The sequence below is a fragment of the Mustela nigripes genome, chromosome 2, assembly GCF_022355385.1.
Source record: "Mustela nigripes isolate SB6536 chromosome 2, MUSNIG.SB6536, whole genome shotgun sequence".
Classification (NCBI taxonomy): Eukaryota; Metazoa; Chordata; class Mammalia; order Carnivora; family Mustelidae; genus Mustela; species Mustela nigripes.
In genome coordinates this window covers 211,097,140-211,114,032 of record NC_081558.1, presented here as the reverse complement: position 1 = coordinate 211,114,032, position 16,893 = coordinate 211,097,140, and the positions used below count along the sequence as shown (strand labels likewise).

At 53.5% G+C, this 16,893-nt stretch overlaps 1 protein-coding gene across 1 annotated transcript in view; it reads right to left on the bottom strand.

The window, feature by feature from the left end:
• Positions 1-16,893, bottom strand: part of SIM2 (SIM bHLH transcription factor 2) — a 51,970-nt gene that overhangs the window by 12,287 nt on the left and 22,790 nt on the right. Inside the window, exons 5-7 of the mRNA XM_059392332.1 lie at positions 16,149-16,234; positions 13,987-14,186; positions 9,105-9,211 (exon numbers count right to left, since the gene is read on the bottom strand). Of these exons, the coding sequence (XP_059248315.1) occupies positions 9,105-9,211; positions 13,987-14,186; positions 16,149-16,234 (393 nt within the window). The remainder of the gene's footprint in view (positions 1-9,104; positions 9,212-13,986; positions 14,187-16,148; positions 16,235-16,893) is intronic.

Sequence of the window (16,893 nt, the reverse complement as noted above, 5' to 3'; positions counted from 1 at the left end):
CTTTTCTTTTTCTTTTTCTTTTTTTAAAGATTTTATTTATTTATTTGTCAGAGAGAGAGCGAGAGCGAGCACAGGCAGACAGAGTGGAAGGCAGAGTCAGAGGGAGAAGCAAGCTCCCTGTGGAGCAAGGGGCCCGATGTGGGACTCGATCCCAGGATGCTGGGATCATGACCTGAGCCGAAGGCAGCTGCTTAACCAACTGAGCCACCCAGGCGTGCCCTCAGCTTTTCTTGATAGTCTACATTTCCAACAATAAGGAGGTATTCATTTTTTAATGAAAGTGAACACTTATTTTTCCCATGTATGGGGGTCGGGAACTGGAAATGCAGCATGAATCAGGCCACAGGCCCCCTACTTAGCTCCAGGATGCCATCCCACCCAGACGAGGGGCGGGGCTCTCTGGGACAGGGCAGACACGAGCTCTCTTCTTCCCAGGCTTGGCATGTGCACCTGCGCGGGCTGCCTTGACAGGAGTGAGATTCCATGCTGAAAAGTACAGACAGAAGTAGCAGCAAAGAGCTATCTTTCTAATGCTTCTCCTCTTGGGGTTTGCTTTTTTTTTTTTTTTTTTGAGATTTTATTTATTTATTTGACAAAGAGAAAGAGATCACAAGTAGGCAGAGAGGCAGGCAGTGAGAGAGGGGGAAGTAGGGGCCCCACTGCGCAGAGAGCCCAATGTGGGGCTTGAACCCAGGACCCGGAGATCATGACCTGAGCCAAAGGCAGAGGCTTAACCTGCTGAGCCACCCAGGCGCCCCTGGGGTTTGCTTTTTTACAAGCACAATCCACAGTTTCTATTTCCAGCTCAGGTTTGCAGGCATTGCATGCATGCCACTGTGGGAGCCAGGCATCCCTGGAAGGTGGGGCCAACAAATCTTGAGGGCACAGCTGGGACCCCAGGCTGGGTGTCCTGAGTCCCTTTCCTCCAAGTGACCCCTGTGGGAGGAGGAGGCTGCAGTCTCCAGAAGCTTCTCTATAGCTATATGTGAAAGGAGAGGTGGAAGTTTAAGGAAGACTCAACCAATTTGCCTTTGGCCCCAGAAGAGATGCGGTAAGATCCAACAAGGGTCCCACATGTGGATTTCCCAAGTGGCCATTCCTTCCTCAACAGAAATGCTGATGAGGCTCCTCAACTTCGAAGTCTGCTCCTAGTGGTATCCATAGCGCCCCTGGCAATAAGACCGTATGCTTTTCCTTTTTCCTACCTTGTACTTCATACTTTACTTCTTTCTTTTCTTTTTCCCCTTCGAGAAAGAGCGAGTGCGCATGTGCAGCAGGAAGGGGCAGAGGGAGAAGGAGAGAGAATCCCAAGCGGACTCCATGCTGATCATGGAGCCCAGTGTGGGGCTCAATCCCACGACCCTGAGATTGGGACCTGGGTTGAAATCAAGAGTCGGACACTTAACCAAATGAGCCACCCAGGTGCCCCCATACTTCCCTTACTTCTTCCAACATTCCTAAAACCGATCCGTAATCATCTAAGCCAGATACAATAAAGCCAGTTTATCCCAAATATTTCATATTAGGATTCCAATGGGAGAAGTTGCCGAGATTTTATTTCTGACCCTCCCTACCTCTGCTGGGATGGGGCTTAGATACGGAGACCAAACAAACATAGCCACTGAATTTTTGTGTTCTCTATGACCCATGGTGATAGTCCACGAATCAACCCAAGTTGAAATCCTAGATGTTTAGTCACAACATTTTTTGGTTTGCTCTAGCTCCCCCTCCAGTCCGTCATTCTTAATTGGCTGCCTGAAATGATCCCGAGGTGGAGGGCTATGAGTTAAGGCCCTGCCTGGAGGTGAGGGACGGGGCCAGGCTGGAGACTCCCCTAAGCTGTGAGCTCTGGGGGCAGAGGTCTTGGCTCTGGAGCTTCCAAAACACAATATCCCCAACCATCATGGTCCAAGATGTTTCCAAAATCAGGGTCGCCCATGCTGGCATGGAGGCCAGTGGTCGTGGTTTTCTGAGGCCACTTTGGGGTGGAGATTCTAGTTCCGTGAATTTGCTATCCAGAAAAGTAGGTGGCCTGCCCGGTTCCTCTGGAATTCCTCTTGAAGGCACAACTAGACCTCTCGGCCTCTGAGAGGACAGTAAGCCTTGGCCTGGAGCGTAATTTCTATTTGGTTTTGAATATGAAGAGCTGAAGAGGACACCAGAAATGCCTGTCTTGATTGAATAGTGTTCCCCCAAAAGATATGTTCTGCCTTCTGACCCAAGGAACCCACAAATGTGACCATATTTGGAAAAAGGGTCTCTGCAGGTGTCATTGTTAAAGATCTCAAGACGACATTGTTCTGGAATGGGGTGGGCTCTACCTCGACACAAATGCCCCTCTAAGAAGAGGAGAAGACATACGCCAGCGGAGGGGGTTGGGGGAGGAGCAGCCAAGGCAGGGACTAGAGGGAAGGACCCGCAGCAGCAGATGCTGGAGAGGCAGGAAGGATCCTCCCTCGAGGCCCCACAGGGAGCCCAGCCCTGCCGACACCTTCACTTCGGACTTCTGGTCTCCAGAACTGTGCATGAGAGCATTTCCATTGTGTTCAGCCCCCGCCAGGAAAACACCCTTCATGGGGAAACTGGTGAGTGCGATCCCAGTGCTCCTCCTGCTTTTATCCTCTGGGCTGGCTCTGCCTTGGGGGGGGGGGGGGGTGCAGTCGGTGAGACTCAAGAAAGCCCCATGAAGGGGGTGTGCATGTTCCCCACACAATGCCCTGCTCCACGCTGAGGGTAGGATGGGTAGGACAACACGGAAGCACCTTCAGGAAGAATGTCCCCAAGAGCCACATTGTGGCACCGACCACAGGCTCAGCTGGGCTGAGCCTGACCCATCTGTATCCCAAAGGTACAGTCTACACGTCTAGATGTCCCAAACTGCTTCCAGGGATCAGGATGATGCGTGGATCACGCTGCACTTTCTAGGATTCTGTACTGCTCCATCACTCGTGGTCCCCCCTTCACGCACAGGCTCCCCACACTGTCACCTGCAGGACCAGGACACCTCCACCTCCAGACTCTGCTTGGAGGATAGGATCTAAAAAAGGATCTGGGTATGAATTAAATGTAGTCATCCATTCCCAGTCCAGAGACAAGCAAGGCCAGCAGCAAAGGCTAGTATCACTTAAAATGCAATGGTCACAGTAGATTAGAAACTCCTTTCAACTTTGTCTTTCATTTGAAGACCTCTGTCCCCTGTTCCATAGAGTTAGGCAAACTGGTGTCCCATGTACCACACAAGCTCATGGATGGGCTCTGCTGGTGGCCCAGTGCTGCTGTTACTCTGGGTGCCTTTGGCTGGTCAGGTGTTAGCCACAGGCTCTGCTACTCCCTACTGCCCTCCAGCTGCCCATTCATACGTGTCACCGGTCTAACCCCATAAACATTTGGGCTTGTGCCATTTAAGGTACGTTCTCTATGGGTGTCTACTATCATATTGCTATAACAGTTATTTCTTGAACTCTGTAGACCACACATTCAGACTTCGAAGCCTTTCTGGGATATTGAAATGTCTTGACAATAGGACATGGCCTGTGTTCTCTGTGATCTGGGCCCACTATGGAGAGAGGCCTAACTAGAGAGCTAGGGGGACATTCTCTGCCCGTCTTGTACAAATAGCTTTGTGGACATCCTAGTTCTTCTGAACTGCTGTGTCCACAAGAAATCTGTCTAGTGTCCCTCAACAGAAATCATCGGGTTCGTAGATGTCAGTCCCTTCCCAAGCTGTGTATTGGCCTGAGGCCACATGACTGTCAGGCCTGTGCCGGGGCCCACATTCAGCAGAGCCACCTCGGGATGGTGGTCAGGAGAAGGCTTGGCGCGGGTGGGTGGGTCAAATATATTCCCTAGAGGATCTGGGTTTGTTTGACCCTGCAGAAGCTTCAGGGGAAAGTGCTGGCCCAGTCTGACTGGTGGGGAAGGCCCAGGTCCACAGGGACACAGAGGCCGAGGTGCCAGGGCCATGCCAGCCCTGTCTTGCTGGCCTCACGAAGCCCGTGTTCTGCTTCTCCTCAGGAAACTAACTTTCTGGAAGGTGTTGAGTTCTCTTTCTTTAGGGGCTGTGCTTTCTTTGGACCCTGTGGGTCCCTGCTCTGGGTTAAGATAATATTTTGAACAATGTGTGAAAACCATTTGGCTGACTGTGCTCCTCCAGAGCCACCACGGCCTTATGTCTAACCCTGCTGCTGGCAGAGGCCTTCGCCCCCATCTCCCGGGATTCCTGGATTTGGGACGCCAGTGTAGAGAAAATCTGGCCTTGGAAAATTGGACAGTGACTTCCCTGGGTGCTGGCAGATGTTTCCTGTGCTCGGTGACCTCATCAACTACGAGGACGGATGTGTCTGTGTGTTCCCCTGGAAGAGGAGGCCAGCGCCTCCCAAGGCCTTGGAGTTCTGAGGGTCACATAGTCCTGACCACCTCTGGCTGCCTTCTGTTGTGGCGGAAAGGAAGTGGCGTGCCTACCCTCCTGGGGCAAACACCAAGCCAGCTCCAACTGTGATGAGAATGAAGGACTTGAGTCCTAGATTGGCGTGGCCCACTGGGGATCCAGGGTCCAGGTGAAGCCTGGAGGGCAGGAGGCTGGTGCCCGGCCCAGAGCCCTGCCATCAGTTACTGAGCACCACGGGACAGGACCAAAAAGTCACATTTCCAAATGATGAATCCTGCCTTCTCAGACTTCTCACCCGACTCCCTGAAGCCGGCCTGTCCAGCTGGGTCTACTACTTGGGGAAGGACACAGAGCTCTGAGAGAAGTCCTCATCATGGGCTGACTGTGTTCTACCCAGATTCATATGCTGAAGCCCCCTCCCACAGTACCTCAGAAAGTCACTGTATTTGGAGATAGGAGCTTTAAAGAAGTAACCGAAATAAAATGAAGTAATGGCGGGGGGAGACCCTAATCCAGTATGGCCAGTGTTCTTACAATTAAAAGAGATGAGGACGCAGATACACACAGAGGGACGATCACAGGAGGCCCTCTGAGGCCACAGGAACAAGACGCTCATCTACAAGACAAGGACAGAAGCCTCCGGAGAACCCAGCCCTGCCAACACCTTGATCTCAGATTCAAGCTTCCAGAACTGTGAGGAAACACACTTTTGTGGTTTAAGCCTGGGGTATTTTGTCATGGCGGCCCAAGCAGACCAATATGGTCCCCATAAGGATCCGAACAGCGTGAGGTGAAAGCAGGCAGGGCTGGAAGGAGCTGGACACATCCTCCTGGAGGAGAGGTGACAGCAGACGACACCATACGAGGAGTGAAAACAGAACTGGAAAGAGTGGGGTGAGTCTTGGCTTCCCCCAGCTCCCACTCAAACTGACCAACTGGGCCCCTGGGCTGTGGGGGCGACAGAGCCCCTCAGAGAGAGGTGACCAGTGCCTGTGAGGACAAGATGACCGCCTGGGTGGGAGGTGAGGAGCAGCTTGTGGAGGGACGGCTGGACGGAGAACACCTTCTCAAAGCCTGGAGACCAACGCGGGGGGCGGGGGGTAGGCTGACGAGACACAGCCCTTTGGACCTTTGCTCTGACAGATGCCTCATCGCATCCCTCACCAGGGAGCACACCCAGCAACTTCCAACGGCCCCATCTCCTCCCTGAGGCCTTTCTCTGGCAGAGCCCACACTGACAGATGTGGGGGAGCTGGGGGATTAACAGCCCCGAGAGCGGCCATCAGCCGATGACTGAAACAGGAACATAAATGCCTCAGCTCCCCCGCCTTGGCGCCATGACCGAGTCCCAGACAGACAAGCCCCTCTTAAGACTCCTTCCCCTCCGTGACTTACTTCTCTCTCCCTTGACCATGTTTTGGCCACTGTCCAAATAAACTGCTGTCCTTGAACTCTAGGCTCAGGGTCGGCTCCCGGAGTTGGCCCCTTTGGCCCCAGTTCTGTGCGTGGGAAGGAGACTCAGAGCCCCAGCTACCTCACAACACAGAGATTTCCAAACTGCCCCAGCTCCACACCCACAAAGACCCGGCTTCCAGAAACCACGCTCTGCACGTTGAATACGTCCCCTTTCTTCGTCCGGGAGTCCCAGCTTTGGAGGCGAAATGCATGGCTTTCCTGAAGGGGATATCCAAAGAATGTTCCAATCCTGGAGCCAAGGGGTGAGCTCTGGGAGACTAATACCCACCCCTATTTGTGGTAAGAGCCTCTGCTATTTCTCACTGTGGAAGGTGCTCTAGTTTATGTCAGGAAAAGCTGGGGAAGGGAGTCTGAGACAGACATGGGGCTCATGGCGGATCCCCAGGCCGCGCCCCATCTCCCGGCAGCCTGGCTGGGGTATGCTGGCTACCTCCTCTCCCAGTAGTGGTTTCTCCACTGTCGCGAAGGTCACTGTACAGTAGCAATACATTGTCAGTATTGCTATTTTTAATTTTCTTTGGTTTACCAATTCTACCCATTTGGAGAAAATTTAAAAACAACCGTGCTCCCTCTGGTTTCTAAATGCTTCTGTCTTTTCCTTGTGTCTCCTGGAAGCCTGTAAATGTGTTCCCTTTCAGGGCTCCCTGTCGAGGTATCTAGAAATACCAAGTTCCAAGTGGGATAAGGTGAATCTGTCATACAAACTGCAAATAAATAAAGTCCTTCATAAGCCGGGTAAGTTTGGGAAGATTGGGGTTCCTGATGCAGCAAAGACGGACCCATGTCTCCACGTCTAAGAGCCACCTTGTGGCGGAAAACGCTCAAGGCTTGAGAGCCAAGCAAGCCTGGACCCCAGTCCTGTCTGACTCAGCTGCTGTCCGGCCGCAGGCCTCCACCCCTGGGGCTCATCTGCTCTGCTGGGCAATGGGCATAAGGGCCGCCCAGCTCCCCTCAATGACGAAAGGTCAGAATGGACACATGAAAAGCATCCAGACGTGTCGGGGTCACAACAGCCTCACGCTGATCATCACTGTGGCTTTTATTACATTTCCAAAGCACAAATTATATTTATTTCCCCTGGAAAAAAAAAAAAAAATCCCTGCTCCCCTCTATGAGCCAGGCAGCAAAAGAGATAAGAAATGAGATTTAAGGGACACCTGGGTGGTTCAGTCAGTTAAACATCTGCCTTTGGCTCAGGTCATGATCCCAGGGTCTGGGATCAAGCCCCACATCAGGCTCCTTGCTCAGTGGGAAGCCTGCTTCTCCGTCTGCCTGTGCTCCACTTGCTGTGCATTCTCTCTATCTCTCTCTGACAAATATATAAAATCTTAAAAAAAAAAAAAAAAAGAAAGAAAGAAAGAAAGAATGAGGGTGCCTGCGTGGTTCAGTGGGTTAAAGCCTCTGCCTTCGGCTCAGGTATGGTCTAAGGTCCTGGGATCGAGCCCCGCATCAGGCTCTCTGCTCAGCAGTGAGCCTGTTTCCTCTTCTCTCTCTGCCTGCCTCTCTGCCTATTTGTGATCTCATTCTGTCAAATAAATAAATAAAATCTTTTTTTTTTAATGAGATTTAAAATGAAGACTTTTAATTCCATAAGTTTTCATTCTCCGGGCTTAGAGGCCTAATGTCCTCCAGTACAGCCCCACTTTGAGGAGCAACTCTTCCTGCAGGTAATTTGGGGGGATATCAGGGCTTGCTGGGTATCGGGGTCCTGACGAGCTCCTGCCTCCATAGAAGGGGGTTGCGGACCTGTGGGGTGGAGGCTCTCCGAGCAGCTGCCTGCCTTCCCCACCTGCAGTGGTGGTGACTAGGAATGTCCCTCCTAGGTATCCCCCCGGCGGTGTGGAGATGAGGACCCTCAAGCCTCTCTTCCCTTCTAGATTGTTCCGTGGTGATGCTGCTGCTCCACACCCTCAAAGCAGATGCCTCTTCATCTCCCGACCACTCTCGTGACTCTAGAGCACATACTCTCAGCTTACTCTCTGCCAAGCAAGTCTCCCCAATAACTCATTCTGTAATCGACACTCCCTACCCCTGTACCAGCCCCCGTAGGAACGAGGCCAACCTATAGATCCCGTCCAAATGGTCAGCACTTGCTTCCTGACCAAGCTGCTTTCAAGAACGACAGGGATGTTTGTATCACGATTTGGTTATTGAAACACAAGAAATATAAAGGCGGCTCACAACTCTGAGTCTGTCCATGCACGGTGACCTCTCCTCACTGTTGTGAATCAAAAGGGAGCAGCAAGAAGCTGTGTGAGTCTGCCTAGCGACACCCTAGTGACTGCCATGCCCAGTGGGATGAGAGACGGCTGGGCATGCAGACAATGCGGCCAGAGCGAGCAGTCCTTGACCTGCCGTCCACCCTCAGCCTGACACCAGCCACTTGTCCTCGAACGCCTCCTCATCAACACAAAGCAAAGCGAGAATGGGGGCAGGAGAAGATCCGGCTCCTCTAAGCTTCTCCACCCCCTTACCAAGCACCCCTGCGCCGGCCATTGGCACGGAAGGCTGGACCATGAGAAGATGAGGTATCCTGCTCCATGCCAATTCCGGAAGAAAAGTGTCACTTTTTTAAACATTTCAGTGACTTGAGGCCACCCCGGTGCCACGCAGATGTTCACCCAACGGTCTGCATTGGCGAATCGAATACTGATTATTCCCTCTTTCCATGCTGACTTCTCCCCACCCTGGAAACCTGGGGTCTCCCCTGAGCTTGCCAACCAGGTGGTGGACAGCGGTCAGAGACCGCCTGCTGCCTCTCACTGTGTGACCCCAGGCAAGTGGCGGAACCTCTCTGAACCTCAGCTCCTCCTCAGCAGTAAAAGAAAGCTATGAACAGGAGAAGCTCCCTCACGGGGCTGGCAACATATTTAACCACTTAAACCAGTGCCCGACAATAGTAAGGACTCTGTATGTGCTGGTTCTTTCGCTGGTTGCCCTCATTTGCAGCCGGTGTCCAGATGTCACAGAGACATTCAGGTTGTAAATCCACCATCTCCAACCAGGCAGCTTCCCTACCATCACATCACCGGAAGGTGAGCTTGCACGGCTGAGATCGGACCCGTAGCTGTGCTTAATGGAGGGGTGGATGGAGTGCGCAAGACTTTTAAAATTCACGTGTGCACAGCGGATGACCATGGTACCCGACAAGGGCCTCCCGGCTCCGCCCAAACCCCGGCGAGCCCCGCCCACAGAGGGCCCCGCCCACAGCCCAACGTCTGCTCAAGTGAGCTGTACTCACGGAGGTGGTGCGCATAGCGGAGGTGGAAGACATCACAGCCGTGCACGTGGTGGTAGAGGGTCTTCTCGATCAGGTCCTGCGGCTCATACCCGGTCAGCTCGGTCACCCTGGGGGGAGGGGGACAGTGGCTCCGTGGGTTACGCGGCTCTGCTGATCGCCTTTCATTTAAACTAATACAGGTTTGGCCAACGAATCAAGTGCTAAAAGGCTCAGGGGAGGGGGGCTGATGTTGGTTTTGGAAACCGAGAATGATCTTTTTTACAAGAAGACAGTCTTTGAACTCTAGCCCGGTGCAGGATGTAGCAGTGTTTGTGAGCGGGAATGTTCTTCTGAAACCACCGTCTAGAAGAACATTTGATGGCTTAACATGTTTTCCTTTTTTGGGGTCAAGCTTCTCTGGGGGCGCTTACACCTGAACTTTGATGCCGATAGTGGGAGAAAGACCCACTCTCCTGGAGCTTTTGGGTGACGGTCCAATGGGAACCTTTGTTTTTTTATTATGGTAAAATATGCATAGTAGAAAACCTTTGCCATTTTAACCATTTTTAAGTGTACATTTAGTGCAATAACTACATCCACAACGTTGTCGGACCAGCACCCTTTCCAGTTCCAGAACTCCCCACTGCACCCAGGTAACCCTCACTCTCCCTCTGTCTCTATGAATCTTACTATTCTAGATATCTTACAAGTGGGGTGCCTGGGTGGCTCAGTCGGTTAAACGGCTGCCTTTGGCTCAGGTCATGATCCTGGGGTCCTGGGATTGAGTCCCCCACTTTGGGCTCCTTGCTCCGCGGGAAGCCTGCTTCTCCCTCTGCCTGCCACTCCCCCTGCTTGTGCCATCACTCTCCCTCTCTGACAAACAAAAATTTTAAAAAGCAGGTATCACAGAGGGGTGGAATGCTGTGGCATACGTCCCTTTGTCTGGCTTCTTTCACCTGGCATCATGTTTTCAGGGTTTGCCCATGCTGTGGCTTGTGATAGAGGTGGTTCGTTTTCACGGTTAGGTAATGTTCTAGCGCATGTAGATATCGCATTAGGTTTGGCTGTTCACCCACTGCTGGCCACCTGGGAGGTATCCACATCCGGAGGTGGGCTGCGGGGTGTGTGAGCCCTGATGTCTTGCCGGATGCCGTGGTCTCAGGACGCCCTGGTTGGGCAGTGGCTCATTCTGACTAGCTGGAGCCAGTGACCCCTCCTATGAGTGGAGCATGGTGGTGCAGCCCCCAGAAAACAGTAGAACAGCCCCCACAAATAGCATGACTGCAAGGTAAACCTTCAATCTGCTGACGAAAGGGCAGCATGTCCCCGGACTTTCCTGCCATTGTCACCTCTCTGTTCTCATCAAGCCCCAGGAATGAAGATTCTCTTCAAGAGGCCCCACATCAGCTCTGTGAGGAAAAACAGCCCTCAAAGGTCCAAGCCCACATCATCACTGGCCTTCGGATTACTCCCTCCGGAGGTGAAAAGGGCAGGCGGCAACGGTGTTGCCCCTCAGGCCCTGGGCAGCTGAGCTGGGAGCTGTGCCCTCGGAGGAGGTGGCCCTAACGTCTTGGTGACAGATATTCAAGAACAGATGAAAGAGGCGGGCGAGAAGGATTCTAATGGAAGGGAGGCGGTTCTGGGGGTCAGAGGTGGGGCCCGGACTGGGGGTCCCGCTGGTTTCTGTCTGAAATGTTGGCTAGAAATGAAACAGGGAAACTTGACCTCACTTTCATTCTGTAACCTGCTCCCCTTTCTGTTGAGTTCTGTGCGGGCTTCAGGTTGTAAATCTCCGGGAGCCTCATATTTCCCTGGAATTACTCACTATTTGGTGTACACATTTCCATGGTGTTCCTCCAGGGTGGGAAGGAGATGGAGCTGGAGGTAGGTGGAAAAGGAACTTGCCACAGCCTTTCAGGGCTCGGGGGACGTGTCTAAGGGCCACCTAGAGCTTCAGGCCCCACTGGAGTCGAACTGTGTGGGAGGAAAACTGAGACCTGGCATCCCCCCAGAAAGAAAACCAGGCATCTCTACGGTGTGGGGATGAAAGAGGCTTCCCAGACCCTTTGGAAGCAAAGTTACAGAACAACGGCCCCGAACGTGTAAATGAATCAGAAACACATGTATTAAGTTTCTCATCAAAGTGCACGCTGGTTTTAAAAATTAAAGGGAAAGAGAAGGGTCTGGCAGCATGCCCTCCTGGTTTTTTCCAAACCTCCAGTGTCTGAAGACCTGTCAGACGGATTTGCCAAACCCCAAACATGGCTGGGTTCACCCATCCTTAGCAAAAGCACCAGCTACAGTTTCAAAGTGAAATACCGCAAAACCCCTATGAACCAAATTTCAGGTTACGCTGAGTTCAGTTGTGTCTGGGATTACACTGGGTGGGGGGCCCAGTGGCCACCCTCCAGGCCCCTGTGACTCTAGGGCTGCTGGGCTTCAAGCCAAGCCCACACAGTGGCCTCTGGGGTTTGGGTGCAGGAGCTGACATCTCTCACCCCGCCGGGCCATTCTGCTGACCTCTGGGTCCTGGGCCAGCCCCTCTGTCCCCCAGCCCAGAGACCTCTCAGAAACCGAGCTACAATGGACCAGAGACCAGAGTGGGGTGAAGAAATCTCCAGCTCATCTCTCTCTTAAGCATCTCTTAGATGACTGGACTTCAGAAGCTTTGCTAGAAGCTTCCTGGTACTTAGCTGGGAGAACCGCGGGGACTTCTGCAGAGACAGGATGTCTTCTGCAAGTTCACAGTCTTTCTTTCCTACTCACCTCAGGGGTCTGGCCCTCACACTGAGGTGGAAGGTTGCTGGCCTTCAAGAAAGCCCATGCCTGAGGCTCCCTCCCCGAGCAGTCTGGCCTGTCAGCTCACGTTGTACGCCCTCTTCCGCAGAGCCCTCCGTTTGTCCTTTTTGTTTCAAAGCTGCATGCACTGAGCCATCTAAGGCCTGAAGTCTCTTCTCCGGGGACACCTCCCTCTTTCATCTTCTAGAGAATTCACTGAGCCTCAGAGGCTTTTCCTGGAGCCCTCAAAGGAAAACTAAAGGAGGAGACAGACATAACAAGGGAGAGCCTCCCCCAAGGGTCTGAAATAGTGAACCTGGAGGACTGAACTCTTTTCAGTTCACTTTTAAAAGTGGCTCCTGAATCCAGAAAGAACCCCTTCCCACCACTGCCTGCTGGCACTTCCGCCACACCCCAGGCAGCCCCCCCCCCCCAGCCCGCACCCCCCACCCCCTCCACCCCCTGCCCCTCCAGGCAGGTGCCAGTCTTCCCCGCAGGAAACAGGAAACAGCCTTTGTCAGCGTCTCCTGCCCAAAGGGGCCGGCCTCCTTCCCCCAAAGAGTTGTGCATACTCTGCTTGGAGCTCCTGGGAGCACAAAGGCCAAGTCCATCATGTCAACCCTTGTCACTTCTCTACCTTTGCAGGGTTCTGAGGTTCTGAGGTGTGCTAACGACGAACTAAGCTAACTGGCGTCTTCTCTTCCCAGCCCTAACCAAATATGTGTGGTTTTTCTCCCATAACTGGTTAAAATGACCACTTTTATGGCATGTATATTTTACCACAGTTAAAAAGATGGGGAAAAAACTACACATTTTAACAACAACAATATATTTAACATATATATATGTGTGTGTGTGTGTGTATGTTAACATATAGATGTATCTCTCTACTCTCGCCCAGAAACCTTAGCCACACATACCAAAAAGCAGAAGTGGGGTCTCTGAACATCGAGTCCTCCCGGGACGGCTGAGGACTCCAGGGGGCTATAAGGCGGCAGAGAGACTCATCCTGCAGGCCCATCAGGCTTTTTACTTTTACAAATGCTTCCTGTCTGGGTTCAGATTTCACTTGCTCTAAATAGCCTGTGGGTAGCCCAGTGGGCAGGGCAGGGCTGACTTGTTTCACAGACGAGAAAAGGGAAGCCCAGAGAAGCCCCACAGGCTTGAGGCCTCCAGGCTTGTGAAGTCCGGCTGGGCTGCCCTGGGGGACGGGTGGGCTGCTCCAGCAGCCCCCTCCCCCGAGCAGGCGTGGGCCCAGCGAACACAAATCAGTGCTTCTGCCTCGTTCATGCTCCCTTCTCTCGAGGATCAGACCTTCCGACTGGCAGGCATCCTCAAGTAAGAAGGGAAAGGACTTTTGAGAGAGCCGGGTCTGGAGCCACTGCATCTTGACCCTCCCCGCCCACCGGGGGTGCCCTCCCAGTCCAGGGCCAGCCGGGGGCCCCCACTGAGGTCAAGGCCACAGCTTTCCCCAGGGAAGGCTGCCGGTCTGCTCGCAGCCTCAGCTCCGGTGGCCGCCACAGCTCGGATGGCCTCCCACCGGCCTGCGTGGGCAGCCCCCCGCCCCACCACCCACACTCCTACGTTCTTTCAATCGTAAGGTCCTACCTACTTCATGGAGATACAAGACAATCCCGACCTCGTGGGCCTTCAAAAACTTGTGTCCACAACACGTATTGCCAGTTCCTACTCCAGTGAGATGATGAAGGGAGAAGTAAATAATATAAAATAATATAAAACCTGGTACCTGGAGAAGCGGCTATGCCCTGAGGCCTACGGCTGATAGCAGGTCTTTCAACTCATGACCGGTTCACTAAATCGCTTTCTAACTCACATTCTTGAGAGAGAGAAAGAGCATGAGGAGGGGGAGCAGTAAAGGGGAGGGAGAAGCAGGCTCCCCGCTGAGCGGGCAGCCCAATGCGGGGCTCGATCCCCGGATCCCGGGATCATGACCTGAGCCAAAAGCAGACACTCAAATGACCAAGCCACCCAGGCACCTCTCTCACTTGCATTCTTAGTACGACTTATTCTTCCTTACATTTTGGCTTAACAGGGGAGTTCTCGGGGCAGTTTCCACCATTGGGGGCTTCCGGAACTCTGCAGGAGCAGCAGAAGCCAAACTCACCTGGAATCCAGGAAGATCAGCTTCAGGTCGAGGCTGGCCCTGAACATGAACATGTTACTGTGCAGCTTGATCTCTGTGACGGTGCTGGGCGGCAGAGACTGGCCCACGGCCACCAGCCCCACGATCTGGTAGCAAGAGTCGTACAGGGACATGTCCAGCATATACTGCCTGATCTTCAAGTAACCGCTGCAGTGGATGACCTGGGGAGAGCAGAGGGCAGAGTCAGCCGCCGGGTGCCCAGGGGTCAGACTGACACCCCCTCCTCCTGGCTTGGAGCCTGCCTGCCTTCTCGAGCGTGCTGGACAGTGCCCAGCCCAGCCTCTACTGAGCAGTCGAGCCAACATGCTTCTTTCTCAGGAAACTATCATGATAGAATGTAAGAGTTGTCTCACCCAATTGACTCTGCTCAAGTAACTCCACAAGGTAAGACTCCAATCATAATGCATTTGTCCATAATTAACTCATCACCAAGTCACCATCAGAGGCACAATGAAAGCACCGTGGGAAGCTGACCGTTGGCTCCATGATGCTCATCGCCTCCTGGTGCAACTCGATTTGACAACATGTTAACTTGACACATCACTTGACAAGCTACACCATTCCACCAGTAAATGAAGAATTCTTTCAGTAGAATCAAGGGTCTTCCCTTAATGTATTTTTATTTTGTTTTGTTTGTTTGTAACTCAAGATTCTATCGCCCTGTAATGAACCTAAGCTGGAATGGCTCTATGGAAACCTGTGATAGTTATAGCCAAAAACCATGCCGGAGAGAATGTACAGGGTTTCAAACGGCCGACAGAAACATTGGTGCAACCTTCAGCCTCACTGTTGGCAGCATCTGTATAAGTGAGAGTCAGTAAAATCTTGAAAGGATCCCAATCAATGACCAGCTAAAATCTTAAAATCTCTTTTCTAAAACGTTCCTCCGGGACTCCTGGATGCGTTCACTCTTTAGGGCCCCAACAAATCTTAAAATCCGTCCAGTCCATTGTCCTATCTTACTGATGAGGAAACCAAGGACAAGGTCGGTGATCTGTCCTGCTTAAGATTAGACAGTTAAAAAGTGGCAGGCATAACTCAAGACCCAAGTCTGTTGGGTAGAGGACAGTGCCGGGGGTTCTCCACCCCTGGTCGAAATGGGCTTCGAGTCTGGGTCAGCAGATAAGAAATGTGTCCTCAAACTATAAAACAGAGCGAGGCAAAGTCAAAGGAAGGAGCTCAGTGTGGGGTTCAAAGGGGGGGGTTGCTGAGGAGAAGCTGAAGGGGAGGCAGCCGCTGTGGTAGGGAGGAGGGCAGAGGGGGCAGCATTCCAGAAAGAGAGGACAAAGGTGGGAGAAACAGTCACTTCAGGCTCCAGAGAGGACTCAGAAGCTCGGAAGGCGATGATGCTCAGCCCTGACGTCCCCCAACCTGCCCATCCGCCTGGGAGTGGCTGACTCTGGTACGGAGGCACCACGCCACCCCTGGACGCGTCAGGGAACCGACTCCTGAGTTCTGGAGCGAGCCAGAGCAGGGGGCCAGGTCTGGCAGAGAAAGGCAGCCAGGAGGAGCTCTGCCCCGTAGCACAAGGGCCTTCTGCTGGTCTCGTCCCTTCTCTGCTTGTGTCCCTAATGACCATAAAGTGGGGACAGGAAGACTCCCCTCCGCGGGCTGCGATGACTGGTGATGGAGATGAGAGTCTGTGGACCAAAGCTCTCTGGCCCTCAGTACGGGTTCTGTCATTAGTCAGGCACCTCACAGCCATCGCTGGGTTTGGTCAAAGGCTCCAGGGCAGGAGCACCGTCTCTGTGCTGTGCATAGTCCCTGCGACCCCGCCATACGGGTTCTCAGTAACTAGAGGGCGGAGGCTCCAGGGGCACAGACCCAGGCAAAGAGGAAACTGCAGGAAAGGAAAGTTCTGCCCTTGCCCACATTTATTCCTGGTCTCATGCGATGAAATCCAGTCCTCCTGGAATATCCTCGCGGGACACCAGCTCTTGTACCTGCTGCCGGAGCTGGGGCGAGCGGCCTCCCTAGAAACTAGCTCTGCCTGGGGCAAGGCGAGATGTCTGGGTCCCGGTGCGTGCTGTCTGCAGATGCTCTCGCACGGGAAGCAACCCTTAAAGCCGCAAAGACCCACCGCCGACTCCCGCTTCCCTCCCGCCACGCCAGGCTCCTCGTACCTTGTATCCGCTGCATGTCAGGCCCGCGTTTCTTTTCGCCAAGACACACTTCATCCGCAGGAAGAACGACCTCTCTATCTCATACTCTGAAAGCAGGAGTGGCGTTAGATGGGCCAGCTGTCCGGTGATGCTTGCCCTGATTTTGTCCCCACGACCTCAGGACCTCAGTCAACCCTCAGGACCAGACCAGGCAGCCAGAGGCCCCATCCCAGAACGCCCAGCCCCTGACCCAGGGACTTCCGCCTGCGGCTGGGCCCCAGGTCGGGTGGGGAGACCGGCCCTGTCCCGGTGTGGCTTCTACGTGCTCCAGAGGTAGGCAGCCGGAAACGTGGCCATGGCGGGAACTCGGGAGACACCAGCCCAGGGCCGATGTTGAGAATTCTAAGAGCAGCAGGCCCAGCCCCGCTCGCACGTCCGTTGTCCCCTCCGGGCAGGTGCGCAGAGGCTTGGTGCCAAATGAACCTCCTTGGCCAGCCCTGGGGAGGATGTCTGAGTTGGCCAGGAAGGCCCAGAGGCATCTGACTTCCTCAGGGATGGGGATGCTAGGTCAGGGCTCACAGGCACAGTCCTCTGGCAGAGGGAGGCAGCCACAGGGCGCCTCCTGCCAGCTGTGCCCATGAGCACCGATCCTGCCCGAGATTGCCAGGGAATGGGGAAAAGAACCCAACAGACCCACTCGGTCGGCCAGATCAAAGCTTTTGTCCTCATCTACAGCCCCAGTCCGACCACCCCTCCTTTCCTGATG